Below are 25,716 nucleotides of genomic sequence, written 5' to 3'. Positions count from 1 at the left end.
GCATACACCGCTAGTGCGATCGGCATCGGTGAAGGAGGAAAGGACGTCGGTGTTGTTCTTGGTGGGAATCGGTGGGAAAGAATGTCGGCGTTGGTTTTGATTTCTCTATGATTTACGAAGCGACCAGATATTCACTTGCTGGGTTGAAAGATTTCTGGTGTTAAGGATCTTGCAAGAGATTGCCGATGAAGTTCGATCCACCAACACGATTGTTGAGACTGTTGTGTCGATGTGTTAACCCTCACGGTGGTGAAAAAGGACAAAGAACGGCGGTGAGCTCGGCTGGTTCGGATGATGGTGGTCGTGATGGTGTGACAACAGAGAATAGAGTCCGGCGAGGAACAATGGCTACGTTGGTGGAGAGATCGACTGACTTTCGGCGGCTCAGCTAGACCCGGTCGGTGGAAACGGTCTGGTGTAGATGGAGCCGGTTAGTGGAGAGCTCGGAACGGTAGCCGGCAAGAAAGGTCTGATCCTCGTACTAGAGAGGATTCCAGCGGTAATAGGGACAACGACGAGTGAAGTCGCGATTCCGGCGATGGCTGTGAACTGCGGCTTTGGATGATAGCAACCAAAGTGGATTTTGGCGGCTGTTCACTGTAGTTTAATGGATTTGCAGTTCTTCGGATCAGGTTTTGGGTTGATTACAGTGATGGGTGGTGATGGTTTTGGGTTTTGTTTGGTTGGTTGTGGTTTGTATGATGAATCGAAACACGTTGCCACAGTTGCAGGTCACGCTGGTCTCCTAAAGACGGTGAAATCGACTCAACTGAGGAGGGAAGAAGCTAAGGCAAAGGTTTTATTATTATTATTTTCTTAGTCGGTAATCACGCACACATCAAAGTTTGAATCCCTTACCTTTTTTTAAAAAATAAAAACTTAATACAGTTAGACTACTGATCCGTTAATGTTTTATTAGTATTATTTTTTTGGTAAATTATTGCCAGGTGGATTGCCATATAAATTCTGCCAAAGCCATTGGCCAAAATGATCAGTCCTTCTGTCACGACCCATTATATAATAAAGTCTTCATTTTATGAAACATTATGTATCCTATTAGAAAAAATAACATAAAATAAAAATAAAAATAAAAACAAAAACAATATGTAAAGTTAATTCTAATTCTAATTTTTTTATTTTTTTTATTTTATCCTATTATAATTTTAATTGTAAAAACTGACTTGGTGCTCCCAAATGCTCCTATAATACTAAAATTATTTTATTTTAATATTTGAAATACGTTGAAAAATAAATATAACCTCCTTTCACTGTTGAAAGAATTTTAGTCCCTTAGAAATCTCCATTAACTTTCAATTAACTCAAAAAGGAAAACAGGACTCCAGAGCTCATCATACCTATTATTCACAGTGAACTCTCCATCACTCCACGTCGGTCAGAGATTTTCTGCACTCAATATTGATGAAGAAGACCTCGAGACAATTGATGTTTTCGCCATAGATGTTTCCCATGAAAAGATTGAACTCTGCCGCCAAAGGGGTAGCCGGTGGGAATGTCAGGGCCTTGCCGGAGTGCAGAGAAGCCGCTATGCCAAAGTTGAAATTGGATGATATGGAAGAGTTCTCCTCTCCTGATTTCAGGCATAGGTTGTTTTGCTTATTTTTTCTTCCTTTTATTCTTGAATCCCACTTTTTGACAAAGTAAGGTTTGATTGACATAAGGAGACTGGTAGTGTTATTTTAATTTATCATATATAATATTTAAAGCAAGATCTTTAAATTAATCTTAAAGTTTCAATTGGACAAATATTTTATCCCAAAATTTGATAATATTTTAGTCAAAATAAGCAAATCTAGAAATAAACAAGTAAATCTACTGTGACGGACAATCTTAGGATACATTTGATCTGACTAATTGTATATAATATTTGGTTAGTTTTACAAACAAAAAAAAAAATAATCCCCTGTTGTTTATATGTGTGTATAAAGCTTGCTGCTTAAAACATGCTAAAAAGAAACCGACTCTTTTCCAATTATTTGTCAAAAAAAATTTCAATTTGATGTTGATCTGTCTTACCATGTGGCATAAGTCCACACCTAGTTGTTCAATTACCATTTGATGAATCTACATGTGTTTTAATTTCATTGTGTTTTAATTTCATTTAGATTTTCCAATGTCATATATGTCTTTAAAATTAATGGTTACATAAATATATATAGATCTATATATATATATATAACAAAACAAGAAACAATATTGTTGAAACTCATCATCTGGGACTTCTCCATATGTAAATCAAATGTTGCTCAACAACCAGTACCCTCCTTTTTATATAATCTATTTCAAATATCAAATGTATCTAATGTAGCCCAATTTATGAGCTTCAACAACCTGATTTAAAATAAACACACACATTGATTCTCTTCGATGACAAGTGTTACTGCTGTGTTTTCCTCACTTTCCCTTAAACAATCACTAGCAGCTCTGTAATTTTTATTACTAGACAGTAGATACTATTAGGTGAGGCAACTGTAGGTATAAGCATACATGTGCTTGCGGGTGAGGCATGTGTGCATTGACACAAGATAAAAGAGGTGCAAGAATGAACTTTGACAATTGTGAAATACATCCTAAGTATGCTTTGAGGAAAGATGGTGTCGCAAAAAATGATGAAAATATGGATAGGGGAGATGATGGCTCTAACCAAACTCCAAGATGGACAAGAACTGATCATGGAAATTGCACCTATGGTTAGGCTTGTAGGACGTTTTGAAACTTATGTTTACCTAGAAGGTGGTTGTTCTTCTTTGAGTATAATATTTGCTTATTCGTTGCTTTTTTGGTTCCGTAGAAGATGGAGGGAAAGGAATAAAGTTCTTGGGAAACTTTTTCAACTATTAGGTCTCAAATAGTAGTCATAATATCTTTCATTTCTTTTCATTGATCCTCTTGCACCTAAAGAAAGGAATGAGCCTGATGGGTTGCCATAAAGTGTCGTTGAAGATAGGAACGAGACTTTTCACTGTAGTAGCCTGATTAACTTGATAGAAATGTATCTGCATGCCCAATAAGAAGGATTAAGAAGCTTAGTGTGTGTGATTGGCACAGAAGCATCTCAGAATGCTTGCTGAATGAGCTGCAAGTCATTTGATCTAATGCTTAGAGTTTACGTTTTCTTGTTCAGGTTGGGGTGGAGATAGGTAACATGAGCTTTTCCTAAGCAATGAAGAATAACCCTTAGTTAAAAAGACCTAAAGTGGTTGTGCCCCCGTAAAATAGCAGTTATATGAAGTGTAATGATAAGTTGTTCAAAGCATGAGCCTGACTCATTAAGATATTGAGTACAGATTCCAACATTAGAAATGGCTGACAAGGGAGCTACAGATGAGAGTAATGGGGATTGCTACGATATCAATTCGCTCCTCACTCACTCGTTCAGAGACTTCCTTGTTCGTGACAATGGAGAACAAGTAACTACTTTTTCTCCAATTTTTTTTTTTTTTTTTTAAATTATTCTGAACTTCTGGTTAGTTTTCCTTCTCCTAATTTAATTGGAATGATATTTCCAGGTTCGTTAGAGCCTTGCGATGATCATAATTTGAGTTTGGAAAATAATGTCAGTCATTTTTTTCTTTCCATTCACTACCCTTTTTTTTTTTTTTTCATAAGCAGGTATTTTGTAAGATCACCAAAAGATAATACAATCAGTACACGATGATCACAGTGGCGGCATACCTTCACTACTTTTATTCATCAGCACGAATGAATTCTCGTTGTGATTAGTTTTCCTTATTGACAAGGAATAGAGAACAAACTCAGTTGTTCGAGTTATCTATAAATTTTATATAACTCAAACATATAGAGTCGGTCCATGGAATGCCTTTTGAAAGTAAAATCACACCAAAACCTTAATTAGGCCACACCTTGAATCCCCCAAACTAATAAATTCTCGTTGCAAAGAGTTAGTGAAGGTAATTATTACCGACTCGTGGGATGAAATTATTTCATTTTACTCTTTAATGTCATTCTCAATAGCAACATGCGTTATAGCGCTTAATACTGCAATATAAAACCAGTATTGTTAATTTAGAAGTCCCTCTTTTCTCTCTTTTCCAGTTTTTATCCTGTTTGTTGGCTATAATTTTCAGAACCTAACGACTAGATTTTCCAGTAAAATTCAACCTCAATCTAAATTGGAACTGTTGACGCTGCACAACTACTGGATGAATTTTAAACATGTCGGAAAAGAATTATTTGTTATTTCACTGGCGAAAAACAGACTGTAAAAACTGTAGAACCATCTTAGGCTTAAAGCTGCCAAGGTCACAACTCCTATATACATTGCTTCCAGCAAGAACATCAGATTAAACATTGTTTGCCTGATTCAATACTGTGTCTTTAAGTCTCTCCATTTGTTATGCCTACATCTCATGTTCTCTTATTGGGGGCAACAATTATTGATCTAGTCCAACTGGTTTAGCCAGCTCAAATAAACTATTTCACTAGCAACATGATTAAGTGACTAAATTATTACAACTTTGTCAATATTGTGCTCACTTTTTTTCAATGATCCAAGTGTATGAATACTTATATGAGTTCTACAGGTTAAAATTGACAAATTGAGGGGAAAGAAGATTATATTATACTTTTCAAGAGCAACTTGTGGCGCTTGTCAGCAATTCACAAGTGTTCAAGTAGAGGTATACTATAAACTCTCCACCAAAGGTAATTTCGAGGTTATTCTGCTCTCAAACGAGAGTGTGCTTCGTCCTTCGAGGAGTATTTCGCCAAGATGCCATGGCTTGCTATCCCATTTTATGATTCAAAGGCACGTGATTACTTGTATGAATTGTTCAGGGTTGAGGAGGCTCCCTACCTCGTGATCCTGGATGAGAAGGGGAAGCTTCTGAATGAAGTGGGAGCAAAGTTGATAGTGAAATATGGAGAAGTGTACCCTTTCACTCCAGAAAGGATCAGAGAATTAAATGAGCAGGAAGTAGCAGCTAAGAAGAAGCAAACCTTGAGATCTATCTTGGTCACACCTTTGCGTGATTTTGTAGTCTCAAATGATGGAATTAAGGTAAGATTAGTGGCACATTGAAATATCCAAATGTAGTTAGTTCCCTATATTATGTTTTCATGGGGCCTAATTTTGTCCTCAACAATGCATTTGCAAGGTACCTGTCTCTGAGCTTCAAGGGAAGCTGGTCGGTTTGTATTTCTTTCATCCCTCAGATGATCAATGCCTTGAGTTCACTCCAAAACTCGTGGAAGTTTAAGAAAAAGTGAAGGTGATGGGAGAGAAATTTGAAATTGTGATGGTATTCCTCAATGATGATAATGAAGACCTATTCTAGCACTGTTTTGGAAACATGCCTTGGCTCGCTTTGCCTTTCAAAGACAAGAGTTGGCGGAAGTTGTGTCTGTATTTTGAGGCCGATGAACTTGAAAAGTTACCTGTTTTAGTTATCATTGGACCAGACAGAAAAACTCTTCTTTCCAACGCTGCAAAGGCCATTGAAGAACGTGGGATTCAAGCATTGAAGAATTTGATTCCGGAAGCAGAGACAATAGTGTCTATTTTGGTTTTAGGAGATCAAGATTTTGTGATTAGGAAAGATGGATCTAAGGTAAAGATTTCCCTCAGAGTTAGTGCTCCACTTAAAGATCAAATATTATTAGCCTTTTCATCTAACCTTACTTGGATCAGAGTAATTTATTTATATTATAATTCATTAAAACAATGTGCTGATCATTAATTACTATAGTGACCATATGATTTGAATCATAGCTTAAAAAGTCATGTTCTTATTTGCTATGCAAGCAGAGGTAATGATGTTTTGTGAGGATGCATTTAGCTCTCTGTGTCTCCTCTATATGATCATGAAAAATTTATCTTTCATTCCAGGTTCATGTGTCTGATCTTGCGGGAAAGAATATACTCCTATACATCTCAGCTAATGGGAGGCCAGATCGCAATTTTCTACCAAAGGTCATTGAAGCATATGGCAAGATTAAGCAAAGAATAATTTATTTGAGGTGATATTCATCTCTAGTGACAATGACCAGGCCTCATTTGATGAATTCTTTTCAAGAATGCCATGGCTGGCACTTCCCTTTGGCGATGTGAGAAGTGCGTGCTTAATTCGCAAACTCAATGTCTTGGGCACCCCTATAGTTGTAGCCATTGGACCAACTGGTCATCCAGTCACAACAAAAGCTGCTGATCTTATAAGAGTTCATGGGGCTGATGCTTATCCTTTTACAGATGATCGTTTGAAGGAGATTGAAACTGAGATTGAGGAGAGGGTGAAGCGGTGGCCTGAGAAGGTTAAGCACAGGCTCCACAAGGAGCCTCAACTGGTGCTCTCTCGGCGTCCCTATTTTAGGTGCGGTATGTGCAGGATGGTTGGACTTCACTGGTCATTCTTCTGTGAAGAGTGTGACTTCGATCTCCATCCAGAATGTGCTTTGGCAGAAGACAGTGGAAGTATGCTGAGCAAATTACTAAAGAAGGTTCAATCTTGGATAGAATTTATTGTCTCCAAGCTTAAGATGTTAATGTTTCGGATTTGTGTTTGATCTCACCTTTTCTGGTTATGCTGTGTACTGCCTTGTAATATGACCAGTTTGCTTGGAAAAAGTGGTGTAAACTTTGATGGAACATTCTTGTCTATTTCAGGTTTCTTAATGTTGATTCAGTTACTTCTCTTATTAAGTACCTTCATTTATAATGCTTGCAAGTTTATTTGTCATTTTAGAGCCTCTCCCGTGTCACTAAATCTACATAAAATGATATTTTTACATTTACATATTATTAGATATATAAATAATTAATGAAGTTCTGTTAGACAAGGGACCTGGATCCCTATCCTTTTGATAGGGATTCAGTGCTCATCATGTGCATTAAAACTGCGAGAAATTATTACATGGTTCCGGTCAATCACATGCTGCCACAGAAGCAAGCAAATGTCAGCTATCCGGTTTTTATGCACGGTGGATAATGCACAGGACAGGAGGGGATCCTGTCTCATTAGATTGGTATAGATTAGACACGGGTAGGTTAAATAATTTAATCACCTAATAAAGTAATTTAACAGGAAATATTTGCTCAAATAACTACCAAACTTAGATCAAAGGAGAAATATTTTTAGATGACATTGATAAAACACTGGATTCTAATGAAGCATCTCAATTCACTCCTTACTCATTGAGAGAGTGACTTCCTTAACATTGGAGAACAGGTAATTACTTGTCCTTCAATTTATTATATATATAATTTTATTGTTATTATTATTATTATTATTATTATTATTTATCATTTTCTTTCTAACTTCTTTTTAGTTTTCTCTCTCCTAGTTTATTGGAATGATAGTTCCAGGTTCAAGTAGCTTACAACATCATTTTCTTTTATGCAATGCAAGGAGTACAATATTGCTTATCTGTGAGGATTCATTTACCACTGTCTTCATCAATATGATCATGAAAATTTTATGTTTCATTCCAGGTTCAAGTGCCTGACCTCTAGAGACAATGACCAGGCCTCATTTGAGGAGTACTTTTCAAGAATGTCATTGCAGTGGCTGGCACTCTCCTTTGGCAGATGTGAGAATTGCGCACTTAATTCGCAAACTCAATGTCTCAAGAACCCCCAGTCGCAGCCATTGGACCAACTGATCATACACCCACAACAACTGCTGATGATCTGATGAGAGCTATGAAGGTGAAGCACGTGCTCCATAAGCATAAACTGGTGCTCTCTCGGCATCCCTATTTTACGTGCAAAGGCCGTGGGATGGATGGATTTAGCTGGTCATTCTTCTGTGAGAAGTGTGACTTTGATCTTCATCCAGAATATGCTTTGGCAGAAGACAGAGGAAGCAAGGGGTGCAAATTACTAAAGAAGGTTCAGTCTTCGATATAATTAATTCTGTCAAAGCTTAAGACGTGTGTTTCGGGTTAGAATTTGATCTCACCTTTTATGGTTATGCTGTGTACTGCCTTGTAGTATGGCCATTTTACTTTAAAAAGTGTAAATTTTGAAAGAAGTTTCTTGTGTATTTTAGGTTCCTTATTTATTATGTGTTACTGGCAGTGCTAATGTTGATTCAGTTGCTTCTCTTATTAAGTACCTTCATTTATAATGTTTGCAAGGTTAGTTGTCAAATAACTACAGAACTTAGAACGAAGGAGAAATCTGTAGATGACGTTGGTAAAACACTGGGTTTGAAACAAAACATATGAGGATTAAAGAATTGACTTGGTGATGAAAAACCAAAATATTGAGTGATGGACAGTTTATATGAAGTAATTTAGTACTATTTTCTTTCAATATCTTTTTAGAGGATTTTCTCCTTTTCTATTAGGTTACAAATTTTTTTTTTTTTAATTATTTTTTAAACAGATTTTGATTCTTAAGGAGAGCATAATGCAAATGGTTACAAGTATATAAAAGGTTTGCAACTGCAGGTTCTCAAATGTTGAAATTAAGAAAAATTTACTCACTTGAAATCTGCTCACTTGGGCATCACCCAGTGACCTAGTTGCCTAGTTGGTAGAGCCCCCGAGCGGGTGTGCCCGTGTTCGAGTCCCCTTTTCCCCTAGTTTGCCAAGATAAAAATAAAAAAAGAAAGAAAGAAAAATCTGCTCACTTCAACTGTTGTGGGCTTGCACATTCATTCTACCAAAAAAGGGTTATAGCTGACTTCAAGAAGATCCTAAGGTCCTATCTATGGTCTGGGGTTGTTTTGAGGTGCCAAAGTAGCTAGAAATGAACACATGACCTTGCCTACTTTGATACCATGTTAACAACCATCTACTCTATAAACTTAAGGTGTTAGACAACAGTAAAATAGCCAAGTTGCTAAGTTCCCAGCTAGCTAAAGGTTTCTACTGCAAATAGAAGCATTCTAAATGATTGGGCTCGGATCTCCCTAGCTTCCTTCATTACCACCTGAGTAGTGAGGTTTGTCATCTTCGGCTGAGTTACTCTGTTTTGCCTTCATTTCCGGCATGGTTTGATCCTAAGTTCCTAACGCTATTTTTCAAATATTTTAATGGGCAGGGTTAGGCTCAGACCTAATAATGGAAATTGTACTTATGTTTATTCTTGTAGGGCTTTTTTGAATCTCTATTTACCCTATTCATTGAGTTTTTTTTTTTTTTTTTTGGAACTTATGTTTGCCTAGAAGATGGCTGTCCTTCTCTGAGTTATAACATTAACCTATTCAATTATTATTATTATTATTATTATTTTGGTGGCTTTCTAGGAGATGGAGGGAAAGGAATAAAGTTCTTGGGAAACTTTTGCAACTATTTGGTGCTTGAGTAGTAATTGTCCATCTTTAGTATGTTTCTAGAAGATATGTCTCATTTTCTTTTCATTGATTCTTTTGCAACTAAAGAAAGGAATGAGGCTGAGGGGTTGCCATAAAGTGTCATTGAAGATAGGAACAATTGAAATACTTCATCTATAATCAATTCAACAAATTTTCACTGTAGTAGGCCTAATTAACTTGATAGAAATGCCTCTACATGCCCAAGAAGAATGATTAAGAATCTTAGATTGTGTTCTTGGCAAGGAAGTATCTCAGAATGCTTGCTGTTGAGCTGCAAGTTATTCGATCTTATGCTTAGAGTTTACTTTTTCTTGTTCAGTTTAGGTTGGAGAAAGGTAACACTATCTTTTCCTAAGCAACGAGGAATAACCTTCGGTTAAAAAGATCAAGTGCCAAGAAAAGACCTAATGTGATTGTGTCCCCATGGAATATCAGTTAATATAAATTGTAATAATATTTTGCTCAAAGCATGAGCCCTGACTCATTAAGATATTGACTCTACAGATTTCGACATCAGAAATGGCTGATGAGGGAACTAAAAAGAACACTAATGGGGATGGTTATGATCTCAAATCGCTCCTCACTCGCTCAAGAAGAGACTTTCTTGTTCGTAACGATGGAGAACAAGTAATTATATTTCCTCTATTTTTGCAATTTTTTTCTTTATCTTCTTCTTGAATTCTTGTTACTTTTCTTTTTCCTAGTTTTTCTGGAATCATATCTCCAGGTTCAGGTAGAGCCTTGCAATGATCATACATTGATTTTGGAAAATGCTATCTATCTTTCTCTTCTTGTCCTTCGCTATTTCTATCCATCAGGATGAATGAGTGCCATGTTGTGATTAATTTTCCTTGTTGACAAGAAATCAAGAAACGAACTAAGCCATTTGAATTTTCAGTAAATTAATTTTTGTCACTCAAACATGTATATGTCGGTTCCTACATGGAATGCGTTTGGCAGTGAAATACACCAAAACCTTAGTTTGGACATTCAAATACTGGCCCTTGGGTCTGGTGTCCTGCCCCAGGTTGGTAGGAACTGTGGTAGGGGGTAAGACAATTTATCCCAAAACTGCAAAATTTTCATCACGGAGACATCCATCCGACTGTTTGTAATAGCATTGTTCTTTACAATACTAACTCTTAGGATGACATTATTTCACTTTATTCTTTAGTCCCATTTTCAATAGGAAGATACCAGCAGATTTAATAATAATAATAATAATGATCCAGGAGTACCAATACTTATCCAACTTCTACAGGTTAAAATTGACAAATTGAAGGGAAAGAAGATTGGGTTATACTTTTCAAGATCAACTTGTGCCTCTTGTCAGCATTTCACCCCTGAGCTAGTAGAGGTGTACAATAAACTCTCCTCCAAAAATGATTTCGAAATCATTCTTGTCTCGGCTGATGATGATGCTAAGTTTTTCGAGGAGTATTTCGTCAAGATGCCGTGGCTTGCTATCCCATTTTCTGATTTAGAGGTACGTGAAAAATTGAATGAATTGTTCAAGGTTGAGGGAATTCCCCACCTCGTGATCCTGGATGAGAAGGGAGAGGTTTTGAGTGAAGTGGGAGCCGAGTTGATAATGAAATATGGAGAAGAAGTGTACCCCTTCACTCCAGAAAAGGTCAGAGAATTAAAAGAACAGGAAGAAGCAGCTAAGAAGAAACAAACTTTGAGATCTATCTTGGTCACACCTTTCCGCGATTTTGTACTTTCAAATGATGGAAATAAGGTAAGATTGGTGGCACATTGGAATATCCAAATGTAGTTAGTTCCTTATAGTATGTTTTCACGGTGCCTAATTTTGTCCTTAACAATGCGTTTGCAAGGTACCTGTCTCTGAGCTTGAAGGGAAGCCGGTGGCTTTGTATTTCTTTCACCCCTCAGACGATCAATGCCTTGAGTTCACTCCAAAACTCGTGGAAGTTTATGACAAGTTAAAGGAGATGGGAAGGAACTTTGAAATTGTGATGGTATTCCTCGATGATCATGATGAAGAATTATTCAAGCAGAGTTTTGGGAGCATGCCTTGGCTCGCTTTGCCTTTCAGAGACGGGAGTTGGGTGAAGCTGTGTCTGTATTTTGAGGTCGAAACACTACCTGCTCTGGTTATCATTGGACCAGATGGAAAAACTCTTCATTCCAATGCTGCAGAGGACATTGAAGAACATGGGATTCAAGCATTGAAGAGTTTGACTCCAGAAATGCTCGAAGCGCCCACAGAGATTGAAGAGGCAAAACAAGAAGCAGAGACAATAGAGTCCATTTTGGTTTTAGGAAATCAAGACTTTGTGATCAGGAATGATGGATCTAAGGTAAAGATTTCCCTCAAGAGTTAGTGTTCCACTAACAAATCAAATATTATTAGCTTATTAGATCTAATATGTGTTAATGAATTAATTACTATAATATCTTTCATTTCAGGTTCAAGTGTCTGATCTTGTGGGAAAGAATATCCTCCTCTACTTCTCAGCTAATGGGAGGCCTGATCGAAATTTCGTACCAAAACTCATTCAAGCATACCACAAGATTAAGGCAAAAGATAATTCATTTGAGGTGATATTCATCTCTAGTGACAATGACCAGGCCTCATTTGATAAATTCTTTTCAAGAATGCCATGGCTGGCACTCCCCTTTGGCGATGTGAGAAGTTCGTACTTAATTAGCAAACTATGTGTCTCGGGAACCCCCATAGTTGTAGCCATTGGACCAAATGGTCAGCCAGTCACAACAAATGCTGCTGATCTAATAAGAGCTCATGGGGCGGGTGCTTATCCCTTCACAGAAGACCGTTTGAAGGACATTGAAACCGAGATTCAAGAAATGGGGAAGCTGTGGCCTAAGAAGGTGGAGCACAAGCTCCATAAGGAGCATCAGCTGGTGCTCACTCGACGTCTCTATTTTAGGTGCGACGGCTGTGGCAATGTTGGGCGTAACTGGTCATTCGTTTGTGAAGAGTGTAACTTTGACCTCCATCCACGGTGTGCTTTGGCAGAAGACAGAGGAAGCATGGTGTGCAAATTACTAAAGAATGTTCAATCTTGGATAGAATTTATTGTGTCAAAGATTAAGATGTTACTGTTTGGGGTTTGAAACTCTTGATTATTTTATCTCACCCCTTATTGTATGCTGTGTAAACTTTGAAGGAACATAATTGTCTATATCAGATTCCATATTTATTTGGTTTTTCTGGCAGTGCTAATGTTTATGTAGTCATTCTAAATCCTATACTTGTGACACTAAAAGCTGTTAAACAAACTCTAACATAGGCTACATAAAATGATTTTTTTTTTTTAAAAATTTAAATATGATTAAAGAAATCCCCTTTAAATAAATAATGAATGAAATTCTGTTAGACAGCTAGCTATAGATTGTTAAGTTTCATGACCTAGAGAGGGCACATAATCTAATCACCTAATAATGTAATTTAACAGGAAAGATTTGGTCAAATAACTACAGAACTTAGAATGAAGGAGAATTCTTTTAGATGAGAATGATAAAACACTGAGATCCAAACAAAACATACGAGGATTAAAGAATTGAGTTGGTGATGAAGAGCCCAAAAAAAAAAAAAAAAATGGGTGGTGGACAGGCTTTATTAAGTAATTTAATATTTTCTTTCAAATATGTTTTTATAGGATTATCCCTTTTCTATTACCTAACAATTTTTTTTTATTAAATGAAAATTCATATCATTTGAACTCAGAAAATGAATAAAAGTAGGGCTGTATATAACTATATATACGAACCGAGCCAAGCTGAGTTTTAGGATGCTCGGGCTCGGCTCGTTTGTTTAAAAGTTCATCTCGGGTCGGCTCAGGATCGTGACAAGCTCAAAAAACTAAGTTCAGGCTCGTTAGGGTTTTAAAAATCTTAGACTCTGCTCATTTAAGAAAACAAATTGAACTCATGTTCAAAATCGTCCAGCCTCGTTTTCAAGCTCACCAAGGTCATTTAGTAAATCCTTATATTTTTATTTTATAATTCCAGAAGATTAAACAGTTCCAATATAAAAATAGAAACAAATATAAATTACAAGCATATGCGAGCCTATTGTCACGGGCCTAGAGATTTGGCGCAGCGGCACGGCCCGTGCGGCACCAAGGCGTTGCTTCAGGTCGCGCAAGCGCCCTGGTCAGCCACCACGACCTGCCCTCCCAAGGATACATGCTGACTGGTTTCGGCCTGCCATGGCCTCGTCAGGGGAACGGCTCCAGCTCCCGACCAGTTTGTGCAGGGGTGGCCAACTCCCTTCTTCATAGTCAAGTCCAAGACTAGCGACAAGCACCTCGAACTGAACCGAGTCGACCTGCCTGAACTCTGAAGAGGTACCATCCTGTGGTCCTGCACGCCCCTTCCCTGGAACCATTCCCAGTCAATGAATGTTCTTAGCCAACCAGCATGCGTATCTTCTATGCTCATGGCGTCGTTAGGAATCGGATCGTGACACTATGCTCACGAACATAAATGAGCCTACAAGAGCCGAGCTCCACACTGTTTGGGGTAGGCTTGTTTACTAAACATGTCTAGAAATCGAGCTCAAACTTGGCTCATTTGCTTAACGAACGAGGAACCGAGTCTTAAATGAGCCGAGTCCGAATGGTTAATGAACAACTCGGTTCATTTGCAACACTATGTAAAAGATTTGCAATATATGGATCACATAATAAACTAAAAATAATTTGTGAGAGGCCAAAAAATTTCATGAATGAATGAAATTGAATTCTTATAAATAGAATTGAATTTGGCAAATACCATCTCCAACATTGAGAGAGAGAGAGAGAGAGATCTTTACAATACAATATTATAAACATGTCTAGTTCATTGGTTCAAATGAACTAAGAGGGACATAAGGCAAAGAAAAAGAGTACCACTGAGTATGGTAAGGCCAAAAGTGCCACCAACAATACCTAAAAGTTCAAAAACCTGAGACAGCTCTGCATCTCTTTTGCGCTTGTAATCATATGTAGCTGCATAGTTCCATCCATTTTGACTCCTACAACACCTCTCCAATCTCTCTTTGATCCTAACCTCCTCTATTCTCATCTTCAAAATGCTCAAATTTGCATCTATAATATTACTTGATCTCCCTGTCAAACCAAATAAACTAATCAAAACCATAAATATACTAAATGCAAACTATATATATATATATATATATATATATATATATATTGATATAAAAAAATAATAATAGAAGCTATGGTTCTTTGGGATTGTTTCCTATTCTCTCTTCTGAACTTCAAACTGAAAAAAATAGTTAAAGGTTATCAATGCAAACTACTTATATATTGATATAAAACAAATTAATTTAATTTTTTTTAGTAAAAAAAGCAGAAGCTGTGGTTGTTTGGGATTGTTTCCGATGGCCTCTTCTGAACTCCAAACTAATATATATATATATATATATATATATATAGCTAAAAGGGTATTTACCTTCATCTCTATAGCTCTGAGCTCTCACTTGGAGGGAATATTTATGAGTACTTCTGATGCTTCTGGTTGATGGTGCAATTACAGTACATAGAGAAGAGAATGAAGAAGCCATATTTCTCTATCTTCTTTCACTTTTCAACAATCTAAAGCAGCTTTATGAGGTGGGTTTTTGTTTCTAATGGTGCAAATTCTGAGTTTAGGCAAAGAGGAGTCTTCTTAACCTCTGCTTGGTTGTATTCCATATATATATATATATATATATATATATATATATATATATATATATATAATGATGTTCCTTGCATATGGTTCAACAATTCTTGTATGTACAGTTAAATGTGATTAAGAATTCATACAAATATTAAACAATTAAGTACGCGACAAGAAAGGTAGGTAATTTACAAAGATGAATCATGTATAAATTGAATATGTTCCCAAAAAAGCTGTAAATTTTTGGAAATTTCTTCGAATTAATTATAATTACAGCCAATTTGTCAGAGCTTCTCCTACGAAGCTTTGAACTGGTCTAATTATGAATTAATACATTACTTAATTATGTTTAACGCGTTGACGTGTGTGTTTGATAAAAACAAAGGAGACAGAGAATTTATATATAAAAATTTGCAGTGTTTAGAGTGACTTTTAAAACACATTTTGGATGTATCAATATAATTATTAATTGACATGAATTTTGTGTTGCGTGAGAAGATCTGAAGGTAGATTTTTTTTGAAGATATATATAATAGCTTGAAATGATCTTGAATGGTGTCTTGTCCACTGTGACATATTTTGAATTCGTTTTGGCAAAGATAATTTCGGTTATGTGAGAGTTATCCTCGTGCATGGTAATTTAATTAAGTTGTGATTTTGTAAGTGTCATTGGATGTTATGTCATGTGTGGACTATGTTACTTTATATTCTTCGGGTCAATAAGATTACAAGAGAGATCAAACAAACTCTGTCCAAACGGAGTCACCAACTTGGACATGTGGAAAATATAATATTTGTGTGTGTGTGTGTGTGTGAGAGAGAGAGAGAGAGGGAGAGAGAGAGCCAGAGAGAAAGCAAATACACATGCGACCAAATAGATAATAGTTCAGTTGGTGTAAGTTCTGCTCCTTAATAGAATGGTTTCAATAGAGGGCATAGGTGTGTTTGTAATTAACTTTCTTGAAAAAAAACAATCCACACAATATGCCTAAGTTCGAATTCTTATCCTATCTCATCTGAAAAGAAAAGATCACGAGTTAGGTCATTCTAATCTTTTAAATCTCTAGTCTCTAGGGTTGATCCTATCCGTGGCTGTGAATTAGTCGGCTCATCATTTGGGTTGATTTGGTTCGGATGAAAAATCATTTTCCATGTTTATGTACCAATATTATTATTATTATTATTATTATTATTATTATTTTATGAGTTAGGTAAACCATTCATCCACACCCTCACAATTTTGCCTCGGTAAAAAGACTGAGGGCTGCTAACCAAGGTCAACTTGTTAGCCGCCTGCCCTCTTATTAAAATATTTCCACCTTTTATTTTGTTTCTAGAAAGTTTACTTTTAAGTTGGGATGAGAAAAGCCAAAATTTCATTTACTTTCCTTTATTTAATTTAATATTTTATATATATATATATAATTTATCTAATTTTTTAATCCGAAAAATCTGTCATTAAAAGGTTTCTAGAGAAGTATTGTACAAGCCAAGCAAAGGAGAGTTCATGTTGACTGCACAATTGCCTAGTACATTTGGCACAACTTGAACATTAAAAATGATAGTAAAATTTGGAACTAAAACTTGTACATATTGGAGATATTAAATTGTGTCACATGGCTTAGTGGGGAGGGCACTAACATGATAACATTGTGTCACATCACAAATGACTCCTAATATGGATGCCACATGGCATACATGGACCATGTGATGTGGTTCTAAAATCAAAAGACACCCAAAAAAAAACAGGAGTATTTACCAAAAAAAAAAAAAAAATGAAACAGCGATAAAATAGATAATCACTATTTATTTTATTCTTTACTTTTTTTTGTCCAAAAATTCAAGCAAACTCATATACATCCACTATATATTAGTACTCCAAAAACATTGACTTTGTTTGGATACAGAAGAGAGAAAAGAAATGAAATAATAATATTAGTTACGAAATGAAGTGATAATATTTTTTTTTTGGATATGATAGAGGGAAATAAGAAAAGGAATGATAACAACCAAATTACTATCATATCCTTTTAAATAAAAGGGATATAAGTGGAAGAATAAATTTCTCTTTGTAATTGTTAAGGGCACTTTCGGAATTATGAAACTATCTCTCCTGTCGTTTCTTTTCTCTTATTTTAAACCCCGAACATATATAATCTCTATCCTTTCTTTTCTTTTCTTTCCCTAACCCTCTAAATCATCCCATCCAAAGGCACACAATCTTTCTATTGGAGGAATGACTATATCTCGACCAATGCTTTTATTCATTCCTTTCAATTTTTCTGAATTTTGAGAGAATAGTTAAAGCAGTTCAAGGATTAAACTCTCCCTCCTCCCTCTCTACTTCCCCTCTTTTCCCCTTATTTTAAAGCTAACAAGAAATAAGCTTTTCGTCCTTTTATTTTCTCTCCTCTCCAACTCCTGCATTCCAAACATAGTGTAAATAAGAAGGCATTGTTGTAATCTTTAACTGAAAAGTATCCACAATATGATCTTCTTTAACCAAAATTATATAATTAGGGGGTGGGTGGGGGGGTAAGGACATCAACTTTAAAATTTATAGTTTTACAAATGGCAAATCTAAACTAAAGATAGTAGGTGTTTTTATTTCTCTTTTAGCAAATATGGAAGCATCATCGCCAATTTTATTGAACCAACAGAAAATTGCTCATCTCTATCTAGATATATTAGCTTCAAAATTGACAGTCCTCACAAGATCAACAGCAGCCTCTCATTCATTTGCAGTTGCATCCTCTGACGAAACATTTCCTCCATCTACTCAAAGAGAACAAAACAATGAGGAAATAAGCCTAAGAAGGAACTGGATTTAACATTAGCTGTAACTACGGCAAGTCAAAAACAAATTCAAGGGAGTTATGTTCATCGTGCGTATACCTTCACCATCTGATGGTGCACAAGGAGATTTCCGGTATAGTGTCTGTTGTTGTGTTGGCTAGTCAAGAGAGCAGTAAAAACAAAGAGAGAGAAAATTGTCATAAGCAAGACACACGTAATGAATGTGTGAAATATAAGTGTTAAAATGAATACTGATTATATAACCATAAACATATTGATGTGAATCTTGTGAAGCAATCCAGATGGAGAGAGACAAAATCATGTCTTATGGAGAGGATGAAGCAGGTACAGTTAGTTTGACTTTATCCACGACAAAAAGAACTTGGTAAGATTTTCTACTGCCAAACATATTTCCAGCACGAACTGAAAGGGACCGGGCCAAACAAGTTTGAGATTGGGGTAGGGTGGGGGTATGGGAAAGGTTTCCCTATTTTAAAAAAAAAATCAATGAACTAATCACCATAAGTTAGCCTCTTTTCTGTTTTAAGATAGTGCAGAAAGTATTTAAGGACCGCTATGTTGCATCTACAATTCATAGGTCAAATCTGACATGTGATTATTGAAAGAAGTGTTGGAGATTGAATGATGGATGTGCGAGTTGTGTTGGACTCTTCAAAATTAGGTGAAGTACCGAACACACAATACTTTGACATGAGTATGAGATATGTGTTCGACACTTTAGGTTTGACATGAACCTTAAAAACCTATCCAATAGTTTAATTTTAGTATATTATTGCTTCAAAACGAGTTAAATGTCTATATTGAGAATGATGTTAAAATAATAAATAATATAATTTATCAGTGTCCCTATGTCCTATATTGGGATTTGATATGTTTAATGATTGGATACATACCCACCCGACACACATACCTAAATCCATGTTAGCATAACTTGCAAGCACAAGGAAAACTAGTTTTCACGAAACTGCAATCTTTTCATAAAATCTTCTCTTTTAATATATAAAAAGACATGCACCCAACTCGACACAAATGGGAGGATGAAAAGATACCGCCGCGGGAAATTCTAGTAAACTAGAAATGTCTCTGTAGCTTTCTTTGTCAAGAATGTCTCCGTTAGGCATGTCAGAGCATGTGGCTTACTTGTGTGATGGCACACAATTTTAAGCATCTATGTAAAATAACACTTCACAACAGCTAGATGATAAATGAGTCGCTTCCAATCCTTCCCTATAGGATTTGCAACTTCTTGCACCAGCAGTTGAAAAGTTAAAAGAAGAAAATTACAGTATGTCTAAAAAGAAATCACTTAATATTCAATTAACCATCAAGTTAGAGCAACTAATTTCTTCAGTGACATTTACAATTTACATTAACCAACACAAGAACTCTTCAACTTTACATTCTCTGACCCTCCAAAAAAATATATCTTCTGGAGTGAGATTTTTCCTTCATCTACCTTTCTCTGCTCTTAGGGCAAGAAGGATACATAAAGTTATATTTGTCAAAGTTTGTAAATTTGAATGAACCGCCAAACTTATCAGCCTTTTAAAATAGTTAGACCACAAACTTTGTCTTCTAACAGTTAATTCGGAAACATTTTCTGGATTGAGCCCCTTTCCTCTCCATAAAACCCCTGCTTGCCTTCTTACAAATTTGCCAAGCACTATCATCAACCTTGTAGCTAATATACAAGAAGATAGTTTGCATACCACATGCATATCAGATAAGCCACAATTCTTGGCCAATGACTAGACTAATCGAGTAATCAACTGAAACTAGTTAATGTCGGGTCAAATCCACACATTATGGGCTAGATTGGATACAATTATAGTTAGTTTTTCTATAAGCTCAGCCTGAAACGCTACGCAATCTACAGTATTATAACAAGAGAATGCTGTCTTGGTGCTCTCCTCTTTTTAAATTCCCGTCATAATATAACAACTAGCTGTTTATACAAAGTTTCTATATTCTTCCTTTCATTTTAAATTACGATACAAATTTTGAGTCTTCGAACAAAATTTAAATATCATTATTTCACTATATGTGGAGTCCTAAGAGGAGGGACGCAGTTAGAGAAGGTGAAGATTGTACCTCTCTCTCGCGCGCACACACATGCCCAGACTCAGTCTAATATTTAACCTTTTCTTTCACCACACAACTCATTTTCTATAATCACTTTTTAGTTACCAAAATCATAATCATCTCTCTTTATCGTCGTCCTTACATACTAATAGCAAACCAATTTCTTCGAGTATAGGAATCACGTTGCACCAAGAGTGTAACAGCCTAACACAGACTCTAATCCAAAACCAATATTAAATGTTTTCATTTTCCCTACATTTATTACTTATTTTTATTGTGTCTAGATTATGGGTTTTAGTTAGATACTTTATTGACATTACTAATCTTTATGCATCATTGTATTGATTCAGCTTTTACTGTCAAACATCCACTATGCATGGGCATCTCCAGTTCCTTGGTGTCCAGTATAATTGAATCTCAAGCCCATTGTTGGTCCGACTAACGCCACTAAGAATCCAATCAATCCGCATTGATTCTCTTTATACATGATGGATCTTCCATTTTTGCAGCATTAAGAATCAATTGCCACTTACGCCGCTAAGAATCAACATCCTGCACTGATTGTCTTTTAACACGATTGACGTGCCATTGTTCTTTTTTTTGTCACATTTAGAATCAATTGCCCCTTCACCGATGACAATTTTCTCAGGAAAGTAACAAATACTAGAATTTGCATTAGGATGAAGTTATTGAACAGATAATGTTAGTTCATCACTAAGACTTGTCGAACAAAATCCATTATGAGATCTAGCAGACAGTAATAGAAGTATGTGCAGTGTATTAAATTATTAATGCAAGTGATAACAATTCTGGCAAACAGCATAAAACATAACTAAAACATCAAATAACAAAGAAATAAATTATTAAATTCGCACCTGCAATTTAGGCCGAAGTGCTTCAAGTGGTCCTTTGGGCTTCTCCCCACCATGCTATAATCGTCCAAATGCATTGAAAGATATTAGGTAATGAACAAGATGCAGGAAGGTACTCTACTATTGGAAGTATTAAGCACAAACACAATAGTGGAGCGACAGACGAAGCAGTATAGGGGAGCTACAGACAAAGCAGTACCTTTCCCAGAGCCCAATCAGCAGAATCAAAAAATGCACGTTCATTGTCCTAACGTCAACAGTGAAAATTTGAATGGGGAAAATCACAAACTAGCATCTCTTCCATGAATTTCAATGACAAAATAACATAACTAAAATCAACTTTATATATATATTACCTTAGAAATGAGTGGTTGTTTCTTGGGTTTAATCCCACCATATTTCTTCCTAATAGCTTCCTCCTACATAAAGAAAATTAAACATTAAAGACCTGAGAAAATACTGCAACATTAAGAAGCCAAGAAATAATAAGGTTATCCAGCATTAAAAACATGAGTTTTTTTAAGGAAACTATGCATGTATAGAAAACCAGAACATGTAATCAACCTCCTCTTGAGATGATGGCATGCATTTTTCAGAGCCCTCCTGTTGGTCTTTCACATCCTCCACGTCTGACATAATAGCGAATAGCTGCAACAGCACATGACATTAATTCCCGCAAACATGTCACTCAAGGCATCATTGATTACCAATTAGTTTGATCAGCTACATTTAGGAAGAAACAAGATCTTTTTTTTTTTTTTACTTTAGAAAAGGCATTCTAATTTATGGTTCTCATCCTACCACCCTAACAGAGTGATTTGTATTTCTATTGATTAAAATAAATAAATAAATAAATAAGGATTTTGATTATCTTTGAAAACATATTTAAATGAGGGTCTACCATCCTACACTATGGCCGTACAAGTCAACTATATATACAAAAGGATATATGAATCAGCATTACACTCCACTCAAAAATACACAGGAATACCATAAAAGAAGTATTTCAAAGCTCAAAGAATTCCATTTCAATCCTCTGAAACATTTTCTTGGATTTCAGTCCTTTACACACACATATATATCCTATGTGAGCATTCTTTTCATTAGCAACCCTTTACAGCCACTTTTACTAATTTTTTTTTCTACCAATAGATTCATAATTTTGCTTAATCCCATCTGATTAGGAAAAATGCAGGAATCAGAAGAAGTAAATTTTCAGAATCTAACCCCAAGGGTTTGGCACACTGGCAAGGTCATTTGGCCCTGGTGCCTCATGACGTATAAGGTATGAGGTTCGACTCCCACTAAGTGCAAACTATTCCTTAGGGCTATGCCTCTGCGGCCATACTCTGCAACTTACCCGGCCCGGGGTGGAATGCACCCTTCCTGGGTCATTGGGGATTAGTCGGGCCGGATACCCAGGTTAATCTTTTCTTCTTCTTTTTTTCTTCTTTTTTTTTTTTATATCTTCAGTTTTGGATCATGAAAAAAATAAGAAATATCCACAACTCATCCTAATAATACAACTTAGCCTAGGCAGTGAATTTTCACAATGCAGAACAACATTCAACATAAGATTCAACAATATGTATATTAACTACATTTCCAATATTCTACACGAATAATGAGCACCATGTTCATAAAATTACTCATAATTTAGTAATAAAATTAAAATCTCGAATCAAATTAACAAATTTATAATGAAATTGCACTAGATGTCGAAAAAGCACAGCTTAAGAGAAGATTTGACAGCAAAATCATTGAAGAGGTAATTCAGAATCAACTGAAGATCTGTACCACAACTTGAATTGTTTCAAAATGATAGAGATAAGATGGTAAGAGATCTAAATAGATAAAGGACATAATTACATACACAGAGAGATAATGCTGATAGCAAAGACGATTGGAAGATTCAAACAGATAAAACCAGATGGATCACAAGGCAATGTAGAGAGAGAAACAAGAGAGAGAAAAAAAGGTTAATAGATTTACCGATAAGACAAAATCACGAGGTCACTCCGTTACCAGAGAGAGGTGGCCGAAGTCGAGATCACGAGGTGACGCCTGATTCCTCTGTAACGTGTTTTCCTGCAATCTGTATGTTTTTTTTTTTTTTTTTTTGCTTTTTTTATTCAGTTTTTGTTTTTGTTAAGTTAATTGTATTTAACGGAGTAATAATTAAAATCGAACCACGTCATTAAAATGCTCGGTCAACAATAACGTGTCACATCAGGATCCTGTATCATTTTGGTTGTGTGCCGAACATAATAGTATGTTGAATGAGTGTTACAGTATAATTTGGATTATCCTAGCTTTTTGGTAGTATAATATATTACATGAGTGTTATAATTTTGAGCAAACTAGAATGACCTTCCATAAGATTTAAACTAATTGTAACTAAATTTAAAGTTTGTTATTTTGTTATAATGTGACCCCTAAAGTTTTTTCCATTTTGCAATGACCTCCCTCAGTATAAAAAATAATATTTTTTGTTAAAAAAATAATTTAAAATAACTAAAATACCCATCAATAACGTAAATAATATAATCAAATGACAATAAAACTCATGTTAAGAGGATCAAACTACCATTAGACCAGATACTCACCATTGTCTCTCTCTAGCCCACCTTCACCACTTCACTGCCACCACCCCTTCTGCAAAATTTGTAACGTCCCAATCAAATCATGTATTTGTGGGCAATAATTTATATATATTACATTGGTTAATCAAACCATGTATTTCTTCTCTTGCACTGAGTCAGTACACGAGGAATAAATTATTTTGTATCTTTGATAACTATATATATATATTGGTTTTCTGATACCTAAGTATGGTGGTATAAAGAATCTCATCACTGATTGCACTATTACTGAAGCTGTTTGACTAATTTTTTTATTTGTTTTTCTTTTTTTTTTTTTCTTTTTTTTTTTTCATTATACCAACATAAGAATCACGAGCTTAGGGATGTCAGGGAAAAAGTCATGTTCAATGATCGCGGCATACAACCTCGTTGACGGCGGGCTTAGCGACGAGGCGAAGGACAGCGAGGTCGCTGCCGCTTCCAGCTCCACGTATACAATCATCTCTATCTCCGCCCGCAAAGCGCCGCTGTATCCCTCGTCGGAATCACCTTCTACATCGCCGTGGTTTGCGAAGCCATGTCGTAGTTTCTTATCTACCGAACTTCCTCTTACAAACCCCTCAAGTCCTCCATCAACAAAGCCTCCAAGAAGCTCGAGCCATGAAGAGACTCAAACCCACCAAAACTCACCGTTAAAATATCCAAAACGAAGAAGATCGATCGCGTCGAGACCATTCTTAAGGAATCGAATCACAATCTCTTTTTTCGAATTCAAGTCAGGGTGTTGTGGTTGCCTTAGTCCTGTTTGTCGTGTTTGAATTGTTCAATTCGTTGTTCGTATGCAAGGCTGTCGCGAAATTGCCCTTCTTGCCGGCTCGAATCGTGAATAAGAGATTAGAATTATGGACTGTTACGGCGTTTACAAGGAGGTGGAGACGGTGGTGGTGATGGGTGGTACTCAGTGATGTGTTGCGAACTTGGAAGTGGGTCTTTGGATTGGCGATGGAACCAGTTATGGTCAGTTGGGATGGAGGAGAGGGAGAGGAATAGTGAGATAAAAGGAAAAATAGAAATATTTTTATTGGGTAAATGTTGGTGGGTAAAAAGGTCATTTGTTATTTCTAGATATTTTGATTTTTTAATAATATAATAATGAGGGTAGATAAGTAAATTTACTGCAAAATCTGACATGGGGTGTCTCTGCAATACAATGGAAAACCTCAGATTTAGTTGCAATTAGTCCAAACCTCAGGGGAGGTCATTGTAGTTTGCCCTATAATTTTTAGGTAAAGTACATGGACACCTTGAAGTTTGGGGTAAAGAAAAGTAGATAAAAGTTTGGATATTTTTGGACAATCACACTCCTCTTGTTAAATTTGTCATCCAAACAGAGTCTTAAAATAAGTAAAAAGTCCATTTTACCCTTCACTATTTTATTAATTTTAATTATAAAATTTCAAAATACTTAAATAACCAAATTACCTTTATATACATATACACACACCCACACAACAGTCACCACCAACCACAGATCCACCAACCGTCAATCTATTCAGAGCAGCGCCATTGGGAGTCGATGACGGAGATTCTTTCGGAGCTAAAGAGAACGACAGAGGCCCGGCGATACCGGAGGGAGCCGAAGTAGGAGTGTCGGAGGTTAGGGGAACAGGCGGAGAAGCAATCAAAGAGGTCGAGGCAGTACTATCTGCGACGGAGAAAACGACAGCGAGGACAATGAACCGAAACACCACACCCGACCGTTCGGTCTTGAATTAGTTCAGAGGTCCTGTTATTGATCAGGCGATAGATGTTGGGCGTCGGGGTCTTGAATTGGTACCTAAAACAAAACCCAATTGATGAAATCAAAGAACAACTGGGTTGTTGAGTTTGGTGAGAGAAGGAGCAAAATTTTCAATTGATTTAGAGGTTTGATTGGGGTGGGATTAAGATTGAGATTGACATCATCAAACCTATCTTTCCAACCAACCTATACTGGTGGGATTGAGATTGAGCCGCACCTTGTCAGCTCCCTTTGCCGGAACCTTTTATGCATAATGGAGAGCATGGACTGAACCGGTAAAATACTGCCCAACGAGACGCGGACTGAATAGGTGATGGCAAGGACAACATGACAGGAAGCTTTGACAACAACAATGGCTTCATAGAGAGCATGGATTGAATATATTGGAAGTAAAGCTAGGCTGACCGGTGAGGAGCGGGCCACGATCGTCGGCAAAGCTTTCTGCCATGGAAAGTCGGAGCTCTGTAGAAGATCATGCGTAGGCGAGGAGTGGGCCACGGTCGTCGGCAGAGCTCTCTACTATGAACTCATCGAAACTCTGTACAAGAATCATGCGCTGGCAAGGAGCAGGCCACAACTGTTGGCTAGTTCTTATCGACGTGCGAAAGGAC

General features: G+C 36.4%; 3 protein-coding genes and 1 pseudogene across 3 annotated transcripts; 2 read left to right on the top strand and 2 right to left on the bottom strand.

The window, feature by feature from the left end:
• Positions 1-1,871: 1,871 nt before the first annotated feature.
• LOC132316479 (probable nucleoredoxin 1) lies at positions 1,872-6,679 on the top strand (annotated as a pseudogene).
• A 2,997-nt stretch (positions 6,680-9,676) lies between these two features.
• Positions 9,677-12,500, top strand: LOC132316471 (probable nucleoredoxin 1). The gene is made up of 4 exons (XM_059814944.1): positions 9,677-9,923; positions 10,558-11,037; positions 11,135-11,620; positions 11,730-12,500. Exons 1-4 carry the CDS (start codon positions 9,816-9,818, stop codon positions 12,396-12,398), a joined length of 1,743 nt encoding a protein of 580 aa, XP_059670927.1. The 5' UTR covers positions 9,677-9,815; the 3' UTR covers positions 12,399-12,500.
• A 1,538-nt stretch (positions 12,501-14,038) lies between these two features.
• Positions 14,039-14,946, bottom strand: LOC132267460 (uncharacterized). Its single transcript, XM_059768620.1, has 2 exons — positions 14,742-14,946; positions 14,039-14,395 (listed from the first exon to the last, which is right to left on the bottom strand). Exons 1-2 carry the CDS (start codon positions 14,851-14,853, stop codon positions 14,127-14,129), a joined length of 381 nt encoding a protein of 126 aa, XP_059624603.1. The 5' UTR covers positions 14,854-14,946; the 3' UTR covers positions 14,039-14,126.
• A 2,499-nt stretch (positions 14,947-17,445) lies between these two features.
• On the bottom strand, positions 17,446-22,990 carry LOC132316460 (uncharacterized). The gene is made up of 7 exons (XM_059814933.1): positions 22,715-22,990; positions 21,287-21,370; positions 21,079-21,141; positions 20,922-20,969; positions 20,726-20,779; positions 17,847-17,904; positions 17,446-17,726 (listed from the first exon to the last, which is right to left on the bottom strand). Exons 2-7 carry the CDS (start codon positions 21,356-21,358, stop codon positions 17,683-17,685), a joined length of 339 nt encoding a protein of 112 aa, XP_059670916.1. The 5' UTR covers positions 21,359-21,370; positions 22,715-22,990; the 3' UTR covers positions 17,446-17,682.
• Positions 22,991-25,716: the final 2,726 nt, after the last annotated feature.

Source organism: Cornus florida, unplaced genomic scaffold (genome assembly GCF_030987335.1).
Source record: "Cornus florida cultivar Cherokee Brave unplaced genomic scaffold, ASM3098733v1 CherokeeBrave_3.0.0_Hap2_Chr07, whole genome shotgun sequence".
NCBI classification, from domain to species: domain Eukaryota; kingdom Viridiplantae; phylum Streptophyta; class Magnoliopsida; order Cornales; family Cornaceae; genus Cornus; species Cornus florida.
The sequence above is the reverse complement of the archived record's forward strand: the minus strand, read 5'-3'. Positions and strand labels throughout refer to the sequence as shown.

Coding starts and splice junctions, on each gene's coding strand:
- LOC132316471 (XM_059814944.1), top strand. CDS start 9,816: ATGGCTGATGAGGGAACTAAAAAGAACACTAATGGGGATGGTTATGAT. Junction 9,924..10,557: donor TTCGTAACGATGGAGAACAA/GTAATTATATTT, acceptor CAACTTCTACAG/GTTAAAATTGACAAATTGAA. Junction 11,038..11,134: donor TTTCAAATGATGGAAATAAG/GTAAGATTGGTG, acceptor TGCGTTTGCAAG/GTACCTGTCTCTGAGCTTGA.
- LOC132267460 (XM_059768620.1), bottom strand. CDS start 14,853: ATGGCTTCTTCATTCTCTTCTCTATGTACTGTAATTGCACCATCAACC. Junction 14,396..14,741: donor TCAGAGCTATAGAGATGAAG/GTAAATACCCTT, acceptor TTGGTTTGACAG/GGAGATCAAGTAATATTATA.
- LOC132316460 (XM_059814933.1), bottom strand. CDS start 21,358: ATGTCAGACGTGGAGGATGTGAAAGACCAACAGGAGGGCTCTGAAAAA. Junction 21,142..21,286: donor TGCCATCATCTCAAGAGGAG/GTTGATTACATG, acceptor TTCTTTATGTAG/GAGGAAGCTATTAGGAAGAA. Junction 20,970..21,078: donor AACAACCACTCATTTCTAAG/GTAATATATATA, acceptor TGTTGACGTTAG/GACAATGAACGTGCATTTTT.